General features: G+C 42.7%; 2 protein-coding genes across 3 annotated transcripts; one reads left to right on the forward strand and one right to left on the reverse strand.

The window, feature by feature from the left end:
• Positions 1 to 10,604: 10,604 nt before the first annotated feature.
• Positions 10,605 to 19,701, forward strand: LOC103647817 (mitogen-activated protein kinase 14). Of its 2 annotated transcripts, none has more exons than XM_020548594.2 (10): positions 10,605 to 10,908; positions 11,501 to 11,909; positions 13,386 to 13,513; positions 13,602 to 13,661; positions 16,148 to 16,297; positions 16,382 to 16,537; positions 16,614 to 16,825; positions 17,900 to 18,001; positions 18,097 to 18,245; positions 18,960 to 19,701. In XM_020548594.2, the coding sequence occupies exons 2-10, from the start codon at positions 11,513 to 11,515 to the stop codon at positions 19,238 to 19,240; spliced, it is 1,635 nt and encodes a 544-aa protein (XP_020404183.1). In that variant the 5' UTR covers positions 10,605 to 10,908; positions 11,501 to 11,512; the 3' UTR covers positions 19,241 to 19,701. The 2 variants fall into 2 exon arrangements, with proteins under 2 accessions (XP_020404183.1, XP_020404182.1); XM_020548593.3 differs by having other exon boundaries at positions 10,690 to 11,098.
• Positions 19,702 to 21,540: 1,839 nt separating this feature from the next.
• On the reverse strand, positions 21,541 to 22,915 carry LOC103647818 (transcription factor KUA1). The gene is made up of 2 exons (XM_008672326.4): positions 22,213 to 22,915; positions 21,541 to 22,002 (listed from the first exon to the last, which is right to left on the reverse strand). The coding sequence occupies exons 1-2, from the start codon at positions 22,548 to 22,550 to the stop codon at positions 21,879 to 21,881; spliced, it is 462 nt and encodes a 153-aa protein (XP_008670548.1). The 5' UTR covers positions 22,551 to 22,915; the 3' UTR covers positions 21,541 to 21,878.
• Positions 22,916 to 25,672: the final 2,757 nt, after the last annotated feature.

A 25,672-nucleotide genomic window follows, 5' to 3' on the forward strand; every position in this document is an offset into this window, starting at 1 on the left:
CAATAAGAGTATTTTGGACAAATCAAAATTTCTAACTCTATTGTTTTCAAAATTCACAAGTGGTAGCTGATCCATTTGCTTTGGCTTTAATTTCTCCCCCTTTGGCATTAAGCACCAAAACGAGATCATTCTTGGCCCTTTAACCCCATTGCCTCACCAAAAATGTCAATTAAAAGCAAAAAGGCAATAAGAGCATAAGGATGAACTTGGAAGTGAGTACACTAATACTCGAGTGCAGTGGAAGTCTTTGCATCGTCCAAGTTCACCTTTCCCTTTCAATGCACCTTTCACACTACATCAAGTATACTCAAACAAATAGATTAGTTTCAAAGGGTCAAGTTGTAGCACATTTCCCCCTAAATATGTGCATCATTCACACATGGACTTGTGAGGTCCGGGGATCCCTTGCACAACTTGAGCACCATAAATAAGCAACAAATCACATAAATGCATAAAGTAACATGATCAAAGGCATAGAATACATGTATGCTATAGATTAATCCAAGTTACGCGAATCTAAGACATTTAGCTCACTATGCAACCTACAAAAGGTTTTCTCATCCAATGGCTTGGTAAAGATATCAGCTAGCTGGTTCTCGATGCTAATATGGTACACCTCGATATCTCCCTTTTACTGGTGGTCTCTCAGAAAGTGATGCCGGATGTCTATGTGCTTAGTGCGGTTGTGTTCAACAGGATTATTCGCCATGCGGATAGCACTCTCATTGTCACATAGGAGTGGGACTTTGCTCAGATTGTAGCCAAAGTCCTTGAGGGTTTGCCTCATCCAAAGTAGTTGCGCGCAACACTGTCCTGTGGCAACATACTCGGCCTCAGCGGTGGATAGGGCAACTGATGTTTGTTTCTTTGAACTCCAAGACACCAGGGACCTTCCTAGGAATTGGCACGTCCCTAATGTACTCTTCCTATCAACTTTGCATCCAGCATAATCGGAGTCTAAATATCCAATCAAGTCAAAGGTAGACCCCTTTGGATACCAGATCTCGAAGCAAGGCGTAGAAACTAAATATCTAAGAATTCGCTTAACGGCCACAAGGTGACATTCCCTAGGGTCGAATTGATATCTAGCACACATGCATACGCTAAGCATAATGTTCGGTCTACTAGCACATAAATAAAGTAATGACCCTATCATAGACCGGTATGCCTTTTGATCAACGGACTTACCTCCTTTGTTGAGGTCGACATGCTCGTCGGTTCCCATCGGTGTCTTCGCGGGCTTGGCGTCCTTCATCCCAAACCTCTTGAGAAGATCTTGAGTGTACTTCGTTTGGGAGAGGAAGGTGTCGTCCTTGAGTTGCTTCACTTGGAACCTAAGGAAGTAGGTCAACTCGCCCATCATCGACATCTCAAACTTTTGTGTCATCACCCTGCTAAACTCCTCATAAGACTTTTGGTTAGTAGAACCAAATATTATGTCATCGACATAAATTTGGCGCACAAAAAGATCACCATCACAAGTCTTAGTGAAAAGAGTGGGATCGGCTTTCAAGACCTTGAAAGCATTAGCAATTAAGAAATCTCTAAGGCATTCATACCATGCTCTTGGGGCTTGCTTAAGTCCATAGAGCGCCTTAGAGAGCTTGAACACATGGTCGGGGTACCTGTCATCCTCAAAGTCAGGGGGTCATTCCACGTATACCTCCTCCTTGATTGGCCCGTTGAGGAAAACGCTCTTCACATCCATTTGAAACAACCTGGAAGAGTGGTGAGCGGCATAGACTAACAATATTCGAATAGACTCTAGCCTAGCCACAGGAGCAAAAGTCTCCTCGAAATCCAAACCTGCGACTTGGGCATAACCTTTTGCCACAAGTCGAGCCTTGTTTCTTGTCACCACCCCGTGCTCGTCTTGCTTGTTGCGGAACACCCACTTGGTTCCCATAACATTTTGCTTTGGACGTGGCACGAGGCTCCAAACTTCATTTCTCTTGAAGTTGTTGAGCTCTTCCTACATGGCCAACACCCAGTCTGGATCTTGCAAGGCCTCTTTTACTCTGAAAGGCTCAATAGAAGAGACAAACGAGTAATGCTCACAAAAATTAGCTAAACGTGAGTGAGTTGTTACTCCCTTGCTTATGCCACCCAGAATCTGATCGACGGGGTGATTTCTTAGGATCATCGCTCGGACTTGAGTTGGAGGGGCCAGTGGTGCTTCTTCCTCCATAACTTGTTCTTCTTGTGCTCCCCCTTGATCACGCGCCTCTTCTTGAGGAACCTGTCCATCATCTTGAGTTGGGGGATGCACCATTGTAGAGGAAGATGGTTGATCTTGCTCATGTTGTTCCTATGGTCGCACCTCTCCTATCGACATTGTGCGCATTGCGGCCGTCAGAACATCATCTTCATCTATGTCATCAAGATCAACTTGCTCTCTTGGAGAGCCATTAGTCTCATCAAATACAACGTCGCTAGAGACTTCAACCAAACCTGATGATTTGTTGAAGACTCTATACACCTTTGTATTTGAGTCATACCCTAGTAAAAACCCTTCTACTGCCTTGGGAGCAAACTTAGAATGTCTACCTTTCTTCACCAATATGTAACATTTGCTCCCAAATACACGAAAGTAAGAAACGTTGGGTTTGTTACCGGTAAGGAGTTCATACGAGGTCTTCTTGAGAAGGCGATGTAGGTAGAGCCGGTTTATGGCGTGGCAAGCTGTGTTCACAGCTTCTGACCAAAACCGCTCGGGCGTCTTGAATTCTCCAAGCATCGTTCTCAACATGTCGATAAGCGTCCTGTTTTTCCTATCTACCACACCGTTTTGCTGTGGTGTGTAGGGAGCGGAGAACTCGTGCTTGACGCCTTCTTCCTTAAGATACTCCTGTACTTGCAGATTCTTGAACTCGGACCCGTTGTCGCTTCGTATCTTTTTCACCTTGAGCTCAAATTCGTTTTGAGCCCTCCTTAGAAAGCGCTTTAGGGTCCCTTGGGTTTCTGATTTATCGTGCAAAAAGAACACCCAAGTGAAGCGGTAAAAATCATCAACAATTACAAGACCATACTTACTTCCCCCGATGCTAAGGTATGCAACGGGTCCGAAGAGGTCCATGTGAAAAGCTCCAGTGGTCTTGATGTTGTCATCCCATTCTTGCTGTGATGAGTGTTTCCCACCTATTTCCCTACCTGACAAGCTGCACGAGGTCTATCTTTTTCGAAACAAACATTGGTTAGTCCTAACACATGTTCTCCCTTTAGAAGTTTATGAAGGTTCTTCATCCCAACATGTGCTAGACAGCGATGCCACAACCAGCCCATACTAGTCTTAGCTATTAAGCATGCATCTAGATCGGCCTCCTCTTTCGAAAAAATCAACTAAGTAGAGTTTGCCGTCTAATACACCCTTAAACGCTAATGAACCATCACTCCTTCTAAAGACAGATACATCAACATTTGTAAACAAACAATTGTAGCCCATGTGACACAATTGACTTACAGACAGGAGGTTGTACCCTAATGACTCTACTAAAAATACATTTGAAATAGAGTGTTCGCTTGTGATGGCTATCTTTCACAAACCTTTGACCTTGCCTTGGTTCCCATCTCCAAAAATAATCGTATCCTGGGAATCCTTGTTCTTGCCGTAGGAGGTGAAAATGTTCTTCTCCCCCATCATGTGGTTTGTGCATCCGCTGTCGATTATCCAGCTAGATCCCCCGGATGCATAAACCTGCAGGGCAAATTAAGCTTGGGTTTTAGGTACCCAACTCTTGTTGGGTCCTACAAGGTTAGTCACAATAGCCTTTGGAACCCAAATACAAGTCTTGTCTCCCTTGCGCGCATTTGGATCCCAACTTTCTAGCAACTACTTTTTCATTCTTACATAAAAGCGCAAATGATGTATTGCAAGCATGGTAAATGGTAGAAGGTTCATTACACATTCTCCTAGCCACATGAGGCACAACATTACTTTTCCTAGGCCTACTTCTACCATGCACAAAAGTAGAGCTAGAGGCAAACATAGCATGTGAATTAAAGGCATCATGATCATAACTCCTATTATAACGATCATTCCTAGAAAATTTTCTATCATAAATGTAGGCATGACATTTTTTAGAACTACTAGCCATAGGAGCCTTCCCTTTCTCCTTGTTGAGAACGGGAGCCTTTTGGCTTGTTAAGTTCTTGGTTTCCTTTCGAAAACCAAGTCCATCCTTAATAAAGGGGTGTCTACCAATAGTGTAGGCATCCCTAGCAAATTTTAATTTATCAAAATCAATTTTGCAAGTCGTAAGTTGAGCATTAAGACTTGTCACCTCATCATTTAGTTTAGCAATAGAAATAAGGTGTTCATCACAAGAATTAACATCAAGGTCCTTGCATCTATTGCAAATAACAACATGCTCTACACATGAACTAGATTTATTAGCTTCCTCTAGCTTAGCATTTAAATCATCATTCAAAATCTTTAAACTAGATATAGATTCATGGCAAGCAGATAATTCAGAAGACAACATTTCATTTCTTTTAATTTCTAGAGCAAGAGATTTTTGAACACTAACAAATTTATCATGTTCTTCATACAAAATATCCTCTTGCTTTTCCAGAAGTCTATCTTTTTCATTTAGAGCATCAATTAATTCGTTGATTTTTTCTACTTTAGTTCTATCTAATCCTTTAAATAGACTAGAGTAATCTACTTCATCATCGGAGGAATCCTCATCATTAAAAGTAGAGTACTTAGGGGAATCTCGAACACTTACCTTCTTCTCCTTGGCCATGAGGCAAGTGTTGCGTTCGTTGGGGAAGAGCGAAGACTTGTTGAAGGCCGAGGCTGCCAGTCCTTCATCATTGGAGTCGGATGAAGAGCAGTCTGTATCCCATTCTTTTCCAAGGTGTGCCTCGCCCTTCACCTTCTTGTAAACCTTCTTCTTCTCCCTCTTCCCATACTTTTCATGTTCCTGGTCATTATCATTATCGGGGCATTGAGCTATAAAATGACCAGTCTTACCGCATTTGAAGCAGAAGCGCTTTCCCTTTGTTTTATTCTTGGAGGAGGTATTCTTTGTGTCCTTTGAGTGCGGCCTTGAAGCGCTTGATGATAAGCGCCATCTCATCTTCATTGAGTCCGACAGCCTCCACTTGAGCTACCTTGCTTGGTAGCGCCTCCTTGCTGCTTGTTGCTTTGAGAGCAACAGGCTGCAACTCGTAGATGGGTAGTGGACCGTTCAAGGCGTCATCCACGTATCGTGCCTCCTTTACCATCATGCGCCCGCTCACGAATATTCCGAGTATCTCCTCGGGTGTCATCTTGGTGTACCTAGGGTTTTCACGAATAAGATTGACAAGATGGGAGTCAACTATCGTGAAAGACCTTAGCATGAGTCGGACGACGTCGTGGTCCGTCCATCTTGTGCTTCCATAGCTTCTAATCTTGTTCATGAGGGTCTTGAGCCTGTTGTAGGTCTGAGTTGGCTTCTCTCCCATGATCATTGCAAATCTTCCCAGCTCACCTCCCACCAACTCCATTTTGGTGATCATGGTGGCGTCGTTTCCCTCATGAGATATCTTGAGGGTGTCCCATATTTGCTTGGCGTTGTCCAAGCCACTCACCTTATTATATTCATCCCTGCAAAGTGAAGCTAGCAAGACAGTAGTAGCTTGTGCATTTTTATGAATTTGCTCATTTATGAAAACGGGATTCTCAATACTATCAAAATGCATTCCGTTTTCAACAATCTCCCAAATACTAGGACGGAGAGAAAATAAGTGACTACGCATTTTGTGACTCCAAAAAGAGTAGTATTCTCCATCAAAGTGTGGAGGTTTCCCAAGTGGAATTGATAGCAAATGAGATTAGAATTGAATGGAATACGAGAATAATCAAATGAATAGTTTTGATTAACCGATTTCTTCTTTGACGAGGAGTCATCGTCGTCGTCGTGTGGTGAAGAAGACGAGGCATCACTGTCGTAGTAGATGATTTTCTTGATGCGCCTCTTCTTCTTCCCGTCTCTTTTCTTGTGACTCGAGCCTGAGTTGGTTGGCTTGTCGTCTTTAGGCTCGTTGAGGAAGGACTCCTTTTCCTTGTCATTGACCACCGTCCCCTTCCCCTTAGGATCCATCTCTTCGGGTGGTTAGTCCCTTAGATGAAGAGTACGACTCTGATACCAATTGAGAGCACCTAGAGGGGGTGTGAATAGGTGAACTTGTAAAAATAAACATTAAATAGCCACAAACTTGATTATCAAGGTGTTAGTGTAGTCAAGTGGCTAAGAAACGTTCTCGTGCGAACAAAGCAATCACAATAAGCAGCACACGAGACACATGATTTTTATCCCGTGGTTCGACCAAGTAACACTTGCCTACTTCCATGTTGTGGCGTCCCAATGGACGAGGGTTGCACTCAACCCATTTCAAGCGATCCAATGATCAACTTGAATACCACGACTTTCTTTCTTAGTCTTTCTCCTGTTTGCGAGGAATCTCCACAACTTGGAGCCTCTCGCCCTTACAATAATGATCACAAAAGAAGCACAGAGTAAGGGAGGGGAGAGCAACACACACAAGACTCAAATCCACAGCACAACCACGCACACAAGTCACAACTTGAGCTCAAAGTACAACACATAGAGTTCGCAACTCAAATGGAGCTCAAATCGCTAACACAGAGAATCAATTGCGTGGGAGCGGAGTCTGGATGCTTTAGAATACTCAAAGAATGCTTGAGTGTCTCCTCCATGCGCCTAGGGGTCCCTTTTATAGCCCCAAGGCAGCTAGGAGCCGTTAAAGACAATTTTGGAAGGCTAATCTTGCCTTCTGTCGTGTGGTGCACCGAACAGTCCGGTGCACCACCGAACAGTCACTGTAACTGACCAGTGCGCGATTGCCTTCCAAATAAGGCGCAGTCGATCGTTGCAGCTTCGGGCTCGATGGCGCACCGGACATTGTCCGGTGCACACCAGATAGTCCGGTGCCCCCTGCCGACCGTTGGTGTGGGCCACGCGTCGCACGCGGATTGCGCGACCGACCGTTGTGCTAGCGACCGTTGGCTCACCGGACAGTCCGATGAATTATAGCCATACGTCGCTGATCTTTTCCCGAGAGTAGCCTTTTCACCGGAGACCAGCCTGGCGCACCGGACACTGTCCGGTGCACCAGACTGAGCTGAGTTTTGGCTGCATCGAGCTAAGTCTTTTCGGTTTCTTTTCTTCTTCTTTTCTCACTGTTTCTAGCACTTAGATAACTTCATTAGTACTCAAAAACAGATGTACTAAGTCTAGAAACATACCTTATGCCTTGATTTGCACTTTTTCAATCTTTGGCACATTGGGACTTAAAGAATATGTGTTGGACACTTAATCACCAAAATATTATAGAAATGGCCCAAAGACACATTTCCCTTTCAGTGTGCATGACTTGTGATTGTAGATTGCTTATGTTTTTATGTCCATGTATATCATTATTCAAACTGTATTTTTATACTGATTTAATAGGATGTATGTGTTTTTATGAAGCTGACACAACAGTTCGGGAATACCCGAACCCAAAATTCTGGGTACCAAAATTTTGGGTATTGTATAACTCGTTGTAATTTCGGGTATCGATTTTCAAAACCCAAAATTTTAAATACCCGAATTAACTGACCCGAAATTTTCAGGTAACCTGAATGTCCACCCCTATCTTGCATGATGTTGTTAAATCTGTAATTAGTCTTATAATGTGTTCTTTGATATGTTGCTCCCTTAATGCCTTAGTCCAAGTCCATTCTGCATAATTTGATCTATAAACATAGACACTAGCAAAAACATTAGTCCAAAAGATTATGTTGACCATTAAACACCATTAAACAAATAGACCGTAATCCATTTTCCTTACAATTAACATGCACGATATGATAATTGAGGACGAGTGCAACACATAGTTGTCGTACTCGTATGATAACAACGACAACAACATAGACCTCTTCCAAGTGACACATAAGACCAATCTAAGTTCATTTCCACACACCATCGACCTAGGGATGGGGCCATATTTGCTAGACTAACACAAGGCTTAATAGAGCATGTTTGGCACTTGTGTGATGACTAGTAGAGTGATTGCGTGAATCATGCATCGGTTGCATATGTATTTGTCATGTTAATGTACTGATAAATAAATTACTTATGTGCTCAATCATTACATTCTTAGAACACAAACATGTTGCAATTCTTAACATAACAACTACCAAGAGTATTTCACACCCTTATAAAAGTAGGACAATAGTTCAAATAGCAATATATTCTAATAACAACCACCATGTACCATACAACAACAAACTAAAATCGTCTATCAAGACGTAGCACACAAACATTAGCTTGAATGATGCTTTTCACTTGTTGTTTGTCGTCCACCTTTTCATTATCTCATGTCGCATGGCTTCATAAGAATGTTGGTTCTACAACATATTGGTTCTACCTCCCTCTCTTCTTTCCTCGCCTTGATGGCTAGCCGCTCCACTATTTTCACATGTCGGTGAATGTTGTTAGCCTTCACCTTTTGTAGACATATGATAGAACCATCAACCTCACTGAATTCTCCCAAACTTATGTTATTACCATACTCATCACCGACGATGGTGAGGAAGTGATGGTAGACTACTCCCACATCTCCATAACAGACTCACCCCGGTCACAGTTCATGATTTTTTTTCTAATGCATCGACTAGGTTTTGTGAGAACTCTATTGATAGTTCATGTCCAATTTAGAGGTCACCTACCCACTGCCAACATGTAGAGTCAAACCTCCATGCCATCCAACAATAGCCTATGGAATCTGTACATGTCTTCATGCAAAGATTCTATCTGGTGAGAAACACCCACGGGCAAAGTTATATGATGGTTGGCGGGTGCACATGCACCCCAAAAATCCAAAATAGTTATAATGGTCAATTTTTTACCATATAAGCACCACACACATCTCGTCTTTATGCATCCACAAGAGAGGTGCACCCCCTTATATTCGCTTTAGCTTCGCCTCTAAAAACTGAAAGGGAAATGTGCTATTGATCCATTTCTACCTATTTTGGTGATTAAGTGCTAAACACACCATATTGTAATAACCACTTTGATATGAGAATGAGTACATGTGCATAAAAGGAAAATTGAAGATCAAGTCCATATAAGCTGGATCGAAGGGCCAAAAGTGCAGCTTTGGACAAATCAACACAAACACAAGGTTTAATTGTCTGGATAAGTTGCACACACCCTAGTCTATGTTTCTAGCAGTTTGTTTTGCCTACTAACTCAATTATGCGAGAAAAAAGCTTTTTGGACTTAGTTTTGGGCATATTGCAAACCCTGGTGAAAAGGTATGTTTCAGTGTCTGGTGGTACCAGGGTCCGGCGGACGAGGCGAGCACGAAGGCGGTCGAGGAGTCACCAATTTGTAACCGCCAGGGGTTCGGTTAGGGTCGTCAGCTGGATCCCGCCATGCTCGCCGGGTTGTTGCGCCGGTCAGCGCGACCATGACGGCATGGGGGGAAAACGGGTACACCATAATCCCGGACCCACTCGCAGCGGCACACCATGCATGGTGAGCGGCGTCTGGCCAACGGGCCCGCGACGTCAACGAGCGCAGATGAAGGAAGCTCACTGGAAGGGCGTCCCCACTTGTCGGCGCAAGGATTCCGCAGCCAACGTGCGCGTAGGATGGTGACCCATGAGACCCACACTGCAGTGGCACAGGGGGTTTGGGCTACGCGATAACAGTGGTTGAAGCGGGCCGAATTTCCTCGTGCGGCCTAGTTAGGCTAAAATTCTCCTTTCTTTTATTCTATTTGAATTCCCCTTTACAAATTTGAATTTGGTATTCAATTTCCAATTCCTATTTAAATTCAAAGTTCATGGCAAATTTGTCTTCACATTTATATGTTGAGTTCTTTAGAACATAGTATGGATAAATTTTATTTATTTATAAATTTATTCTGTTTTGCATAGTATTTTCTCTCTTGATTTATATATATTATTTTCAATTTTTTAAAGTGCACCTTTTGAGTTAACTTCAAATCCTCAACTCAATTATTATATATTATTATTTTATTAAATACACAAACAAAATAAGACCCAACATGATGCATAAGTTGTTCATGTGTCTTTTGTTGATTATCTCCTTTTAAAAGTGAGTGTTCTCATATGATAGTATGTAGAAGCCATAATACACAAAAGTGTTATCCCTGTTTTCTAGGGTGGATCGCTGTCTCTCATCCTACCTCCATAATTGCTCCAAGCGCGCGCAAAATAAAGCCGAACCAGAATAGCCCCAAATATTCATCCAACACGACGAGTCTTAAAATAACAGGACGAAGTTCACTAATGGACAGGCCTTACTTATCCAAGCGCGCGCTCACCGAGTCCACGCTTTTACGAGGAAAGATCACGCGTCCAACGCGCCGTCGAAAATTCGTCTAATCGTTGAAAGACGCAAAAATGTCGTAAAATTTGGCGCAGCCCGTGCGCCAAGTGTGCACGACGGCGACAGTTCGAGGTGGCTCCATGTGCTCCCATCCTTTTGCCATCGGGGGCTGGGCCCCTGGGGTCGGCGGCGTCGGCCTGGCCTTGCCTTTTGCCCTCTGGATCACGCCAGCCAGGCAAATTCTGGCGAAAATGCGAAGAGAAAAAGAAGCGAAACACGCAGGAAAACAGCTCGTGGTTGCTGAAAACCCCGTATAATTGGGAAAACCAGGGGCCACTGGTGGTGGTGGTCTCCCTCACTTGACTCCTCAGCTACCACCCCCGTCTCCCCCCTCCATGTGGGCGGCCTCGAGCTCTGCTTAAATCACAGCTGTGTTCGTTTGTTGGGTGATCCGCCCCCCTGTCGGATTCTTTCACCTCCGAGCTCTGGGACAGGGAGATCTGTGGTGTCGCAGCCTCGCCTTTGTTGTACGCGCGCGTGTGGGCACTCAGCAGTGAGCTCCCGTCTTCCCCAGCCTCATCCCCCCCCCCCCCCCCCCCCCCCCCCCCCCCCCCCCCCCCCCCCTCTTTCTTGCTGGATCTGGCTCGCAAGATCCGACCTTTCGTGCCTACCTTGGCTAAAGTTTCTCGCTTGGTTGGCTCGTGTTGACTGCTGAGAGGATGCAGCACGACCAGAAGAAGAAGGTCACAGTCTTCTCTCTGATTTCGTGGTGGTCTTGTTTGCCCCCCTTGCCTTTCCGGATCGAAATCTTGGTGTTTAGGGTTCTCTGTCAACTCTTACAGCTTCGTGTATGTATTTGGTGTGTTGCAAGCTTCGTCCTCGCTGTGGTTTTTCGTTGCTTTAGTGATCAGAGCAGTTTTGCATCTAGAAATCTCCGTGGTGTCTGCTGTAGCCGTTTTCTTTTCTGATCCGTGGAGGATTAAATTTATTCCCTGAAAACGAAATACTCCTTGGCACCCACGAAGCTGTCAGCCTTTGTTTTGTCCCAACTCGCCAGTTGCCAAGCTTGTCATAGTACAAGACCTCTATTCTTAGCGTCGCATTTGTCCAGACTGACTCATTTGGTGTTTTTTGTGGCGATGCAGGCACCTTCAGAAATGGATTTTTTCACAGAGTACGGCGAGGGGAGCAGGTACAAGATAGAAGAGGTCATAGGGAAAGGCAGTTACGGTGTGGTTTGCTCTGCCTTGGACACTCATACTGGTGAAAAGGTCGCCATAAAGAAGATAAATGACATCTTTGAGCATGTGTCTGATGCGACAAGGATACTTCGGGAAATCAAGTTGCTTAGACTCCTGCGGCATCCGGATATCGTGGAAATAAAGCATATTCTACTTCCTCCATCAAGGAGGGAATTCAGGGATATTTACGTTGTGTTTGAACTTATGGAGTCTGATTTGCACCAAGTTATAAAGGCTAATGATGACTTGACCCCAGAGCATTATCAGTTCTTCTTGTATCAGTTGCTTCGAGGTTTGAAATACATACACACAGGTAATTGATTTGCTTTCACATGAAATACGATTCTTTCAGTACTATATTTTAATACTACCTCCGTTCACAAATATATGACATCGTTGATTATTTTTTTTGAAAACTTTGACCACTTTCTTATTCGAAATATTTATTCAAAAATGTTAAATTTTAAGTCAAACACAAACTATTTTAAATGATAAAACAAATTACAAAAAAAGAAATAAATGATAACTCATTATTTTTTTAATAAGACGAGTGGTCAAAGTTTTTTAAAAAGTCAACGATGTCATATATTTATGAACAAAGGGAGTAGATGATAGCCTGTTATATAGTCTAGTTTTCTACTCCCTCCGTCTCGAAGTAGTAGTCGTTTTAGCTCTAAATTTTTGTGTCCATATTCATATGGATGATTATGAACCTAGACATATATATAGAACACATACATTAATTATTGTATGAATACATTGAAAACGTAAAACGAATTTTAATTTGGAACGGAGGGAGCACATGTGCAAGAAAAAAGTATGATGAACTTGCCACTCTCTGCCACCATTGGAGTGGTATAAATGTAACCTGGCCGCTGTCTAAACTACGTGCTTGTAGCTGTTATGTTAGTGTGAACATTTGTCGGGACAAAGTTGAAAACTAATCATTTCTTCAGAAACTATACTCTCAACAATCAAGAGGACCACATAAGATCGTAGATTACTTTGATACACATCAAATCTATTCATTTTATTTTCTAACTTTTTAAAGGAAGATCTTTCTTTGTTGCAGTCAAGTATTCAATGGACAGCCTTTTGATATTGACTTGGAATTTTAAGTAAACAAAATGATGTTTTGCACCTGATTTGGACCAAATCAAGGTTCACTGTAGGTTGTACTTGTTTGAAACTAAGAGATTGCTGATTCATAACCTCAGCCTAGCTATGTGCTTAATTCAGATATTAACATTGTTTTGCTTGTTTTGAGATATGAAAGTATAGAGGTAGACTGCGTAGACATGTAATATTCGTTATCTGTTAGCCATACTATGCCTCAGGCATAACCTCTCTTTTACGGTGGTCATACATCACATGTTTGTGATCAATAATCATTTTACAACTCATTTTTTATGCTAATACTTTTTTTGGATAATGTAGGTAATCAATAATTTATTTTCCGTTTCAGCGATAATAGAATGGTTCTCATATGATCTCCTGTGTAAACAGTTATATCTAAAATTATTTTGCATGGAATTGTATTTTTATATAGAAAAAGGCTGAAAAAGCAAATATGGAACTAAGGGTTCAACAGTAAAAGCAGCCAACAGCCCAGCAGCATCCCTTGCTAAGTACATGTCACATAGTCATAGACTAATACATATGGAAAAATTGTTCCCGGTTGATTTTCTTTAGGGGCTTCTCTTCTTACTGTTTTCCAGTGAGTTCTGTTAGTGGCAGTGGCACTAACATGCCTGATATGACTGATGCATCTTTCAATAGCTTATTGCAGCAAATGTATTCCATCGAGATCTCAAACCAAAAAATATTCTGGCAAATGCTGATTGTAAGCTCAAAATATGTGATTTTGGCCTAGCAAGAGTAGCTTTCAGTGATACTCCAACCGCGATCTTTTGGACAGTATGCCATCTTTTCAACCAGTATACTTTTCAATTCTTGTACCTAGTCTGGCTTTGTAGAATCGGCTAATTTCTTAATCTGTTTTTAGGATTATGTTGCAACTAGGTGGTACCGAGCACCGGAGCTGTGTGGATCATTTTTCTCAAAGGTTAGTGGTCTTCTGAACATATTTAAATTTGATGTCAATCATGAGACAAGAAAGATGTTCATCATTTCTTTTCATTTTTGCTGTTCCAATAGTCTAATTTAATGTGGTTAGTACTCCATCCGTTCTCAAATATTTGTCATGGTTCACTTTTTCCCACAACTCCCGCCATTTGTCTTATTCCAAAAACCCTGTAAATTACTCCATTTCAAAATATAGACCATTTGATTTTTTGACCCTAATATTTTTTGTCTTTATTTTGATATAGTTTATCATATAATATATTTTAAGCATGACTTGAATGTTTCTATATATTTGCAATTTTTTAATAAGACGGGTGAGTCAAACTTGGTGTCGAAAAAGTCAGATGACCTATAGTTTGGAACGGAGGGAGTATCACTCATTTTATTGTGATTTGCTCTATCATTTAAAGGCAGTGGCAAATGTTTAAAGTTTTGGGAAAAAGTCAACAGTGGCAAATATTTAAGAACAGAGAGAGTAGTTACTTTCCAAGAATGCTTCAGTTCTGACCAGGAAAACAAACATCCATACATTTCTTCAGTTGAACTATCAGCTATAAAAGATTGGCATCCAGATATTAGTTAGTTTATATTCAACCAGTACTAGACCGACAACTGAAGACAAGTTCCTTCACCGTTCATAGTTATTGAGATTGCTGCACTTAGCTTCGGATCATTCACTGTTCAAATGAAACATTAGACTGTTCATTGTTTTAATGGTGCTTCAATGCCATTCTGTATTAAAGACTACCTAGCTCTGTATCTGGTGCCTACTTTCTTTCTTGGCTCATTGGCTGAAAGCTGAAACGATAGTTGAGTTTGATGAACCTAAAGATTAAACAGCCATAGAAAACAAAGAGGGTATAATCCTTTCATGTCTAGGATGTATAAGTCCAACATATTAATTCAACACAATTTTGTACATGGTTCTTAAGGTGGTAAGACAAGGCACGTCGAGCGCCACCTTCTGGACGCCTACAAACACCAAAATGGATAACGCCACAAAAAATTCAGAAGCAAACAGTACCTATTGGCAGTTCTTAGCATTCAATTCCATAATAATAAGTTGAGTGCTACTAGAGCACTAGCGCCCAACACAAAATAGCAAAATAACAAATATGAAATGTTTCATCTCTCAATAGATAGAAACTAGTCTCTAATGACATAATATGGCATCAAACAACAGGCAAGAGATTGTGTCCTCTGTTTTTATGCAACCCAAATAAACAAAGCATGTCCATCTTTAAAAAGCAGAGGAAGTGGGAGGCGAGAGGACCAGAGGCATATCCGGTTGGAGGTTTGCTGAGAGCCTAGGAGGAATCGGTTGTGACCCTGGCAAAGTTGTGTAACAAGTTGGTGGGAACTCACTGCCTGGTGGGGAAGGGGCCGCGTGGGGACATGTCGGTGGGGAAGGGTTTGCACCGCCCAATGAAGAAGGCGCAGTGGCTTGCGTCCAGGTCTCCTCTTGCTTTCTTTTCCCCTTTCCCTCCGCAGTCGTCTAATTCTGCTTGCGTCCTCTCTCGGCTGCAGAAGGCATGTTCGTGGCTTATTTCCTCTCTCAGGGCCAATCTGATGCGTGAAGTGTTTGCTGGATGCCAAACAGGACAAGGCGGATACCCAGGACGTCAAAGGCAGACACCATATGGGATCAAGTCATGGTGACCTTGATGACCAGACTTTGGGTTTGTTTGGTTCAACTTTTTTTCTGACGAGCTTTTATGAGAATCCAGATTCTTGGAGAATTTGGCTGTGGGGAGAATCTGAACATCGTGGGGGCTTACGTGCAGAGGAAGATGAATAGGTCTATAGGGTTTATAATCTAGGAAGTGACAGATTCCTCCCATTGCGACGACTCGGTGGATTATGGGACTGTTTGGTTCGCTGCCTAATTTACCACATTTTGCCACACTTTTGTGCCTAAGGTTAGTTCTTCAATTCGATCGACTAACCTGAGGCAAAGTGTGGCATAGTTAGCCACAAACCAAACAGGCCCTATGTATTCATGTTGATTTGGAGGATTTTCACCAAAGCGATTCTTATAGAAGCGGACTGAGAAGCGAAACGTTTGGCTGCTAGAAACCAATTCTGACGGTTAGAATCTGATTTTAAGATGAAACAAACACCCCATTTTTTCGTCGCCAGGACGCCTTGGTGATGCCTTAAGAACCATGATTTTGTAGTTGGACATAACCACCTTGATTGACCACCTTATAATCCAAACTTTTCCCAGAAAAGAAAAACAAAATTCATTGTTAGTGACACACGCGTTCATGAATCGGGACTGAACTTTCACTCTTGTGTCATTCTTAGTTTACACATTTCATCACCTGATGAGTTAATATCGTGTGGTTTTAGATCTCGTACTATAGCATGCTCTTTTGTTCATAAGAAGCTTCACTCTTGTATAATTGCCTTGTATAGTTTGTTCGATATCTGAGGAATACTGTTGAACATTGTGTTTTTTTACAGTATACACCAGCGATAGATATATGGAGTATTGGTTGTATATTTGCGGAACTATTAACTGGAAAACCGCTTTTCCCGGGGAAAAATGTGGTACATCAACTTGATATAATTACAGATCTCATGGGAACACCTTCTCCAGAAGCAATATCGAGGGTAGGTACAGTTTAGCATCAATTTGTTTATTATATTGCTATGAAAATGATCTAATGCTTCTAGCTATATGTAATTACCCTGTAGATTCGTAATGAGAAGGCCAGGCGCTACTTGAGTAATATGAGGCGGAAAAAGCCCATACCTTTTACACAGAAGTTCCCAAATGCAGATCCACTTGCATTAGGTTTGTTAGAGCGAATGCTAGCTTTTGAGCCAAAAGACAGGCCAAGTGCTGAAGAGGTGATTTTACTGACAGTCTTTTAGTACATGTTCTCAACTTCTCATGCACAAGCTGATGTCTTATACACATTGCCAGGCTCTTGCTCATCCTTATTTTAAGAATATAGCCAATGTGGATAGAGAGCCTTCTGCACAAGCTGTCACAAAGCTCGAATTTGAGTTCGAGAGACGGAGAGTCACTAAAGATGACATAAGGGAACTTATATATAGAGAAATTCTTGAGTATCATCCAAAGATGTTGAAAGAATTTATTGAGGGAACTGAGTCAAGTGGTTTCATGTACCCAAGGTGTGTACCTATGTTGCTGTTTTCATTATTTAACATCTTTTGACCGAAAAGTGCCAAATTTAGTCCGAGACAGTTTTGTCATACCTGTTATATATGTTGCTGTTGTGTATATCCCCTGTATTTTTTTTGTAATCAGAGGGGTTTTCTGCATATTGTACTTCTTGCCCCTTGGAAAAATAATTTGCTTCTGAACCCCTGCTCCACCCATACACAACGGCACCGTAGCCTATTTGATAACGACCGCGACTAGGGCCAGGACAAATGAGAGGACTTTTTTAATCCTAAACCCTAAAAACAACGGAGTGGATTTTTTAACCCACGGGGAGTCGAACTCAGGACCTGACGAGTGTTATTCAGACCACCTAGCCAACTCAGCTAGAGGCCCTTTCGCTGGGCTTGAAATACAATTGAGTTGCACATCTAACAAGTAACAACATTTTTTAGTAACCCTGCTACTATGCTTGTTTTGAACATTTATCTTTCTTACTCGATTATCTCTGCAGGTTCATGAATTGAATAATCATTTTTTTGCATATTATTGACTGCTCTGTTGACGTCAAGCATGAGATAAATGGTTTTGCTTGGTTTGCATTGAGTAACGATTGCTTATTTTGTTTTGTGGAATGATGTTGATTGGTTAACCGATAAAACACTAAGGCCCCGTTTGTTTCCTTTCATTTCGAGGAACTGGAATCTTACTAATGGAATAGGCTATTTTTTTTAGAATATGACATTCCACCACTTTCCAAAGTTATCATATAAGCCTACCTCAAATTCATGGGGTGAGAGATGGAAATTGATTCTATAGATTTACATGCTATTTTTCCATGTACAACTTATAACACATTCTTCTACTTGCGCCTCTATAACATAAATGTAGTATATAACTATATCTCTCATATGATTAAGGATAATATACAAATATATTATATATATAAATATATAAACTTAATTAGTTTTATCTAAATTATAATTATTAAAATGGAATTCAATTCCAACGAAACAAACGGGCCCTTATAAATTTGAGACTAAATTTTCATAGAACTGAATTGAGTTGTTCTATTATGTTTTCAGTGCAGTAGATAATTTTAAAAAGCAGTTTGCATACCTTGAGGAACATTATGCCAAGGGATCTACGGGAACTCCACCTGAGAGGCAACATAACTCATTGCCACGGTTAGATATCACTCTTGTTTCTGTCCTCAACTGACAACAGTTTGACCCACGATAGAGTATCTGTTTTCTGACTGTAAACTTGTGTATTATAACAGGCCTTCTGTTGTCTATTCAGACAACCAATCACAAAGCACGGCCAATATAACAGAGGATCTTTCCAAGTGTATAATCAGAGAAAATGCACAGAAGTCACAGCAATATAATGCTTCAGTTGCAAATAAATTTCCATCCCATGTTCCTCAAGGTAAACACCTGTGATTCCGAAGAGGTCATTGCGGTTAGCTGTACAAACTGATTTGTTGTTACCGTACCTCAATCTAGTAAATAGTACTCCCTCCGTTCCAAAATAGTATTCATTTTAGTTCTTGATTTTTATGTCTATATTCAACTAGATGTTGATGAATGTAGACACATATATAGAATACATACACCAAATATTGTATGAATCTATTAAAAAGTCAAAATGAATTTTATTTTGGGACTGAGGGAGTATACAAATACTTTTGTTGGATTCAGTGACAAGCTGCATCCATATAATAGTATTTCAGCGAAACAAACCATTTTTTGGAGAATGTAGTTAACTGACGTGCTGTTGCTGACAACATTATTCTAAAAACACTGATTTGTTATATGGATGGTTGCGAATAACATTATTGTCAAAATGGTTTGTTTGGCTGAAATTTTATTTCACGGATGCATGTTCCACTGAAATAAACTGATATATTATGCATCCTGTATGAACTGATGTGTTGTTGCTGATAACATGTTAAGAAGTGGAACAATTTTGCAACTCTGAACAGGCAGTTTACGTTAGCTGTTATAAACTGATGTGTTGTTAGTTGTTACTGTACCTCAGCCCAATTATCTTCTGTTTTTCTTCATTAACGTTCTGTTATTTTGGAGAACGGATACCTGGCATATATACTAGACTTGCTTTATGCATGCTGATTGCTGACAGGTGCTGCTGCAAGGCCTGGTAAAGCAGTTGGTTCGGTGCTGCAGTACAACCTCTCTCAAGCATCTGCTGCTGAGCAATATGAGCAGCGAAGGGTTGCTAGGCACCCAGCAGTTGCCCCAAACAACATCCCTTCTGGAAGCTCATACCCCAGAAGAAATCAGACCTGCAAGAGCGAGACAGGCGACACTGAGAGGATGGACGTGAACCAAGCTGGGCAGCCGAAGTCCTATGCAGCAAACAAACTACCTGCAACTGTTGATGGTCGCGGCGGCCATTGGTAGATCTCCGCGTTGTGTAACACGTTATCAGCATCTGTTACTTGTGCTAAGCGCTACATTATTCTGACAAATTCAGAAATGTAGTTCTGTACAGATCCGTATTCTTTCCCCGGATTCCTAAGTACTGTAGAACGGTGCTCGAAATCGCTGGGTTTCCACCTCCTGTCGCTATTCATTCACTGAAAGATCTGCTGGCTGGTGGAGATTTGTCAGACTGAAGTATACTGGAAGCTCACTGGCAGCAGCGGGAACTCAAGCAAGCAGAGTTCTTGACTGACGTTGTCATTTGTTCTTCAGCCTGGTAGGTCTAACGAGCTGAATACTGTTAGTTCCTGTGAATCATCTACACGTCAGGTGCAGAATTCTGTTGAGCTAGCTAGGAGGTGCAAGCATGTTGTACGCTGAATATCAAAGTCATTGATCCTTTACTCATGTTATCTTGGTTAAACGTGAGATATATGCTAGCGTGTAGTATCCCTGTTTCCCAACAATATACTTACTCACCACATTGTTCACGTATAGCTGATACTCAAAACAATGAACATGACGAGGAGAAACCACAATATAGTTGTCAAGAACAGACGAACTAGAAACATGATGATACTTGTTCATTGCAGTGTTCACGACAATGAAATCATTTGCATCCCAATATAGAACAGTACTAACACTTAGCAACCATATATTGTCTTCAATGGGATATATGTCCATATGCATCTTAGGATAAGCTAAACGACAAATAACAACTAGTACATATTATTGATGTCCGTCCACTATTGAGGAAGGATATCTCTATGGTGATAACCATGTATTGTCTTGAGATAATGGACAATATCTTAGGATAAACTAAGAGCCTACCGTTGCTTGCCTAGGCCGGGTGAAGCACCATAGAGGCCAATATCATTGATATCATGTCACTGCTTGCAACTGGTGCGCTCCTACCTATGGAAGAACTTCTGTGCATGGCTATAGATCTGCACTACTGGCATCACTATATTGATTAGTACGTGATTTGTTCGTGAGACTATATTTTATAATATTATTTAAAATATCCCTAGTCTTATGTCATTATGTGGGACGATAATGATTTTATAGACTAACACATGTATTGATTGAAGGTCATGTTTCAGGAATCATTGATATAGAGATATCAAATTAATAATATGGATGCATGATAAAGTTTATGTTGATGGATACAATAGAGATGTTGTTGCTATTGTTGCGATATTGATCAACAACGAACTTGAATAGCATGAGTGAACGTGTTGCTGCTATTGCTGGTAGTATGTACGACTACTTCCACTACAAATCATCATGCTCTTCTTTCGTTGTTATGTGTCTAGTGGTAATCATCTATGATCCTTTTACTCATGTTATCTTGGTTAAACATGATAAATATGCTAATGTGTAGTATCCATGTTTCCCAACAATATACTTACTCATTACATTGTTCACGTATAGTTGACACTCAAAACAATGAATCCGGCCACCGGAGCATTGACTCAGCAGTCAGCACATCATCAACACGGGAGGGACATACTGGTTCCAACGCCGGTAGACATCGGTGACGTGTGAGCCGACAGTACTGATCCGACTTCAATGCAGGGCGACTAGTCGATAGGCATGTGGACCAACCGGTCATAGTCATAGGACATCATGAGATATTATTGTTAAATAATGATGAGCCCTCAACTACATAAAAGCAGTGATGAAACCCGACTAAGAATTGCTTTCGATGAGTAGATCCAGGAGATTCGAAATAAAATTAATACTCTAACATAATTAACTTTGGAACTTAGTTGATCCACAAGGTCATGTTCAAACATTGATCCTCAGATGATATGGATAGAAATGTTCACATCCATAAGACACGATTGATGGTCATGTTTCAGGAATCATTGATATAGAGATATCAAATTAATAATATGGATGTATGATAAAGTTTATGTTGATGGATATGATGGAGATGCTGTTGCTACTATTGCTGAGTGTACTGTTGATCAGCAACGAACTTAAATAGCATGAGTGATTGAACGTGTTGCTGCTATTGCTGGTACACGAGGATGTACGACTACTTCCACTACATCATCATGCTCTTCTTTCGCTGTTGTATGTCTAGTGGTAATTAATCATTTATGATCCTTTACTCATGTTATTTTGGTTAAACGTGATAAATATGCTAGTGTGTAGTATCCATGTTTCCCAAACAATATACTTACTCACCACATTGTTCACGTATAGTTGACACTCAAAACAATGAACATGACGAGGAGAAACCACAGTATAGTTGTCAAGAACAGACGAACTAGAGACATGATGATACTAGTTCATTGCATTGTTCACCACAATGAAATCATTTGCATCTCAATATAGAACACAGTACTACCACTTAGGCACTTAGCAACTATATATATATTGTCTTCAATGGGATATATGTCCCTATGCATCTTAGGATAAACTAAACGACAAATAACAACTAGTACATGTTATTGATGTCCGTCCACTGCCGAGGAAGGATATCTTTATAGTATAATGGACAATATCTTGAGATAAACTAAGAGCCGTTATTTGTCTAGGGCTCAGCATATCATAGAGGCCAATATCATTTGATATCATGGCGTTGCTTCCAGCTGCAGGTGCGCTCCTACCTACGGAAGAACTTCTGTGCATGGCTATAGATCTGCATTGGCGTCTTAGTGGGGACGAAGTCCCTAGAGATGTACATCCAGTTACCACGACCATACATGTTCAGGCCACGGAGGAAATTCCTGCGTTGGTACATTGGGGTTAGGATATGAGAATATAAATATCGTCAGTCGTCACATCATATATCTCGAAAAGCACTTAAAAAACTTGAGGATATTCGCGGTAATCAATATTCTCCGCCACATGCTTATTAATAACTTTACTAGTAATTAACAATGAAATATGTGACAACTAGAATTTCAAAAACAGTAGAAATAAAGAGAATCAATGACCTGTGCTCCTCCCTGGTCCAAAACCTCCCAGTGTATTTCATCTGTGGTTGTTCCTCCACTGGCATCCCAAAATTGTCGTCGTCCAACACAAGTCCGTCATCTCCCACCTCAGGCGGTGTATTTATCATCTCCATCGTGAGGTCAACATACAAGCCAATTACCTCGTGCTTGCCCTTCCATGGGAACCTTGCTTGGAGCTCGTCCACGATGTCGCTGTGCTTCTTGTTGCTTGCGTCGTCGTCGCTAGCTAAGTTGCTGCTGGTGTTGCGGCTAGCGATGAGTGATTTTGCCATCTTGATCTCGGAGACACTCCACTCGCTACTGAACATGGGATCCATGGGGGGTGTGAGGGTTGTTGAGTACGAGAGGAGCAGTGGACCCTGGCTTTTCTGGATGGGAAGAATGGCAAATCACAAGGCCCGGTATTTATACTCCTGTTGGTGAATCTCTTTGTCCTGGTTTCAATTAATTTAATAGCTTGTTTTGGTGTGAAATCAAACAATGAATCTCTAATGATATAGTCAAAGATACCAGATCATATATATGTTTCATATCTAAGAGATATAGTCTAATTTTCAAGTTATTTATTACAAAAAAATTCAGCATCCTTCAATGGCTCAGATCAAGCTAGGAAGCCAGGAAGGTGAGTTATCAGCAACGGCCTACCATATAGTATATACACAAGCTGATCACATACAGATCCAAGTCGCGTTAACAAAGTGCCCATAGTTTTCATTAAAGAGAGCCACTTCTCAGACCAATATTCGCATGTAATCCAATGCAAGTCAGGTCGGCCATTAAATTTGTCCTGCAGTCCATACCGTACGTCACTAAGGTCACACGTGTGGATGGCCATACCCATACCATACCACCGTTTTATTCTTCAGCACATAGGTAGGCAGAAAACTAGTCCCCCTAGTTTAGCTACTAACAGTTGACTCAATCACTCAATCATCAGTGGCGACTGGTGATAAGATTTTATGACTTCCAGCTTTAACTACAGACGACATATATATCATGTGTTGCTGCTACATTTATTGCTGCGAACTGTTCAGATCGTATATGCAAAAAATATTTTCTCACTTATTATAATATAGGGAGAATTACATGCCGCACCCCTGCATGGCACACAACCTCAGATTTCACCTTAGCAATGAAAATTCCTCAGTTCTACCCTTGTATTCGGAGCAACGCATCACTAAACCTCTCACCGTCAGCAGTTACCGTTTGCCGTCACCTGCAGTTGGGCCCCACACGCCACATCCCAAAATCCCCAATCGAACAACAGAATCCATCGCAAAAAGGGAGGCACGCGGCGCTGCCCCTGCCGTGGCTCCAGACGCCCTCGGCCACGCGGCTGCTCCTCACCCGGAGCCCGGTAGACATCGCGGCCGCTGGTGGTCGTCGTGGAGGCGCACGGCGCTGCCCCTGACGTGGCTCCAGGCGCCCTGGGCCACGCGGTCGCCGTCCCCTGTCATGGCTCCAGAGTGCTTCGGGAATCGCCGTTGCTCACCGGTAAACACTGCTGCTGGTCGCCGTCCCCTATAGAAGTGCTCCCCTCTGGAATCGTCGCTGCTCACCTTGGCCTGCTAGGCGCGCGGCGCAGCTGCTCCTGTCGTGGCCCTCGGGACGAGCCGCTGCTCACCATGGCCTGCTAGGCGCGCGGCGCAGCTGCTCTCCAGAAGCTGCCCCGCGGAGCTCGCTCGTCGGCCACGCGACCCTCCTCGCCCTCGGCTGCGAACCTCCTCACTTTGGAGCTGCTTGAGCATATGGAGGCCTTTCTCTCACCTCCCGACGCTGCTCGAGAGGATGTACCGAGCCATCGCACAGGGTGAGTGGTGGTGATCCTGATCCCTTTCCTATGGTCACAGTGGTCCCCTTTGTATTTGGCATGTTCTGTCTTGTTTTCTAGTGCCATCCAAGAATGAACTTGTTTATTGGGATCCCTTTGTTTAGTGAACAATACCCTACTTAATAGGATGGTTAGGACTAATACTTCTCTTTTTTGTGTCAAATAGGATGGATCTTCGTGGTGCGAGTGATGATGATTATGATTTTGCGAATGATGATGAGAGTTCATATCCGGAGTTTGTTCAAACTTGGGATACTCGTGGTGCGAATGAGCCTAACATGCTTGCTCAATTTGATGACACCGATGAAGAAGAGAGAGAGGAGAACATTGCTGTGTTGGTGCCTGAGAATGCAGATGATATGGACATGCCGGTGATTGATTATGATAGAGAGAATCCTTGTATGGATGAAGGCAGTTGTTTTCCAACAATAGAAGTGTCGGCGTTTCGAGGCCGGGGGGTCCCTGGGCCGACGAGTGAATGTCGCTGCGTGCCCCAGCCCAGATGGGTCGAGCGCGAGGGCGAGCGCGAAGGGGGGAGAGCGAGGCGGCCGGAGACCGGCGTGAGAGAGGTGGGAATCCCGCGGCCTTCGTGTTCGTCCCGCGCCCAGGTCGGGTGCGCTTGCAGTAGGGGGTTACAAGCGTCCACGCGGGAGAGGGAGCGAGCGGCCCCAAGCGAGCGCCTGTCTCGTCCTCGTCCCCGCGCGGCCAACCCTCTCTAAGAGGGCCCTGGTCCTTCCTTTTATAGGCGTAAGGAGAGGATCCAGGTGTACAATGGGGGGTGTAGCAGAGTGCTACGTGTCTAGCGGAGGAGAGCTAGCGCCCTAAGTACATGCCGTTGTGGCAGCCGGAGAGATTTTGGCACCCAGCTGGTGTGATGTCGTGGCCGTCGGAGGAGCGATGGAGCCTGGCGGAGGTGAAAGGGAAATGTGCCCTTGGGCCATTTCTAAGTATTTTGGTGATTGAGTGCCAACACAAGTATTTAAATGTGAATTCATGCTTATGGATGGACAAAGTGCAAAACAAGAGCAAAGGTATGTTTCTAAGTATTAGTACATTGGTTTTGTGTACTAATATACTTGTCTAAGTATTAGAAACAGAAAGAAGAAGAAAAGAGAAGAGTTGGCTGTGTACAGCCAAAAGGCTGTTTCGGTTTGGGGCACCGGACTGTCCGGTGGTGCACCGGACAGTGTCCGGTGCGCCAGGCTGCCTCGAGCGAAGTGGCCGCTCTCGGGAATTCGCCGACGGCGTACGGCTATAATTCACCGGACTGTCCGGTGTGCACCGGACTGTCCGGTGAGCCAACGGTCGGCCGGGACAACGGTCGGCCGCGTGATCTGCGCGGGACACGTGGCCGAGCCAACGGCTAGAAGACGACACCGAACTGTCCGGTGTGCACCGGACATGTCCGGTGCGCCAACGGCTCCAAGTCTGCCAACGGTCGGCTTCGCTATTTAAGGAAGGAAATCGGGCACCGGACAGTGTCCGGTGTGCACCGGACTGTCCGGTGCACCCGACGACAGAAGGCAAGAAAGGCATTCCAGATTTGCTCTCAACGGCTCCTAGCTGCCTTGGGGCTATAAAAGGGACCCCTAGGCGCATGGAGGAGAT

This window comes from Zea mays, chromosome 2 (genome assembly GCF_902167145.1).
Source record: "Zea mays cultivar B73 chromosome 2, Zm-B73-REFERENCE-NAM-5.0, whole genome shotgun sequence".
Classification (NCBI taxonomy): domain Eukaryota; kingdom Viridiplantae; phylum Streptophyta; class Magnoliopsida; order Poales; family Poaceae; genus Zea; species Zea mays.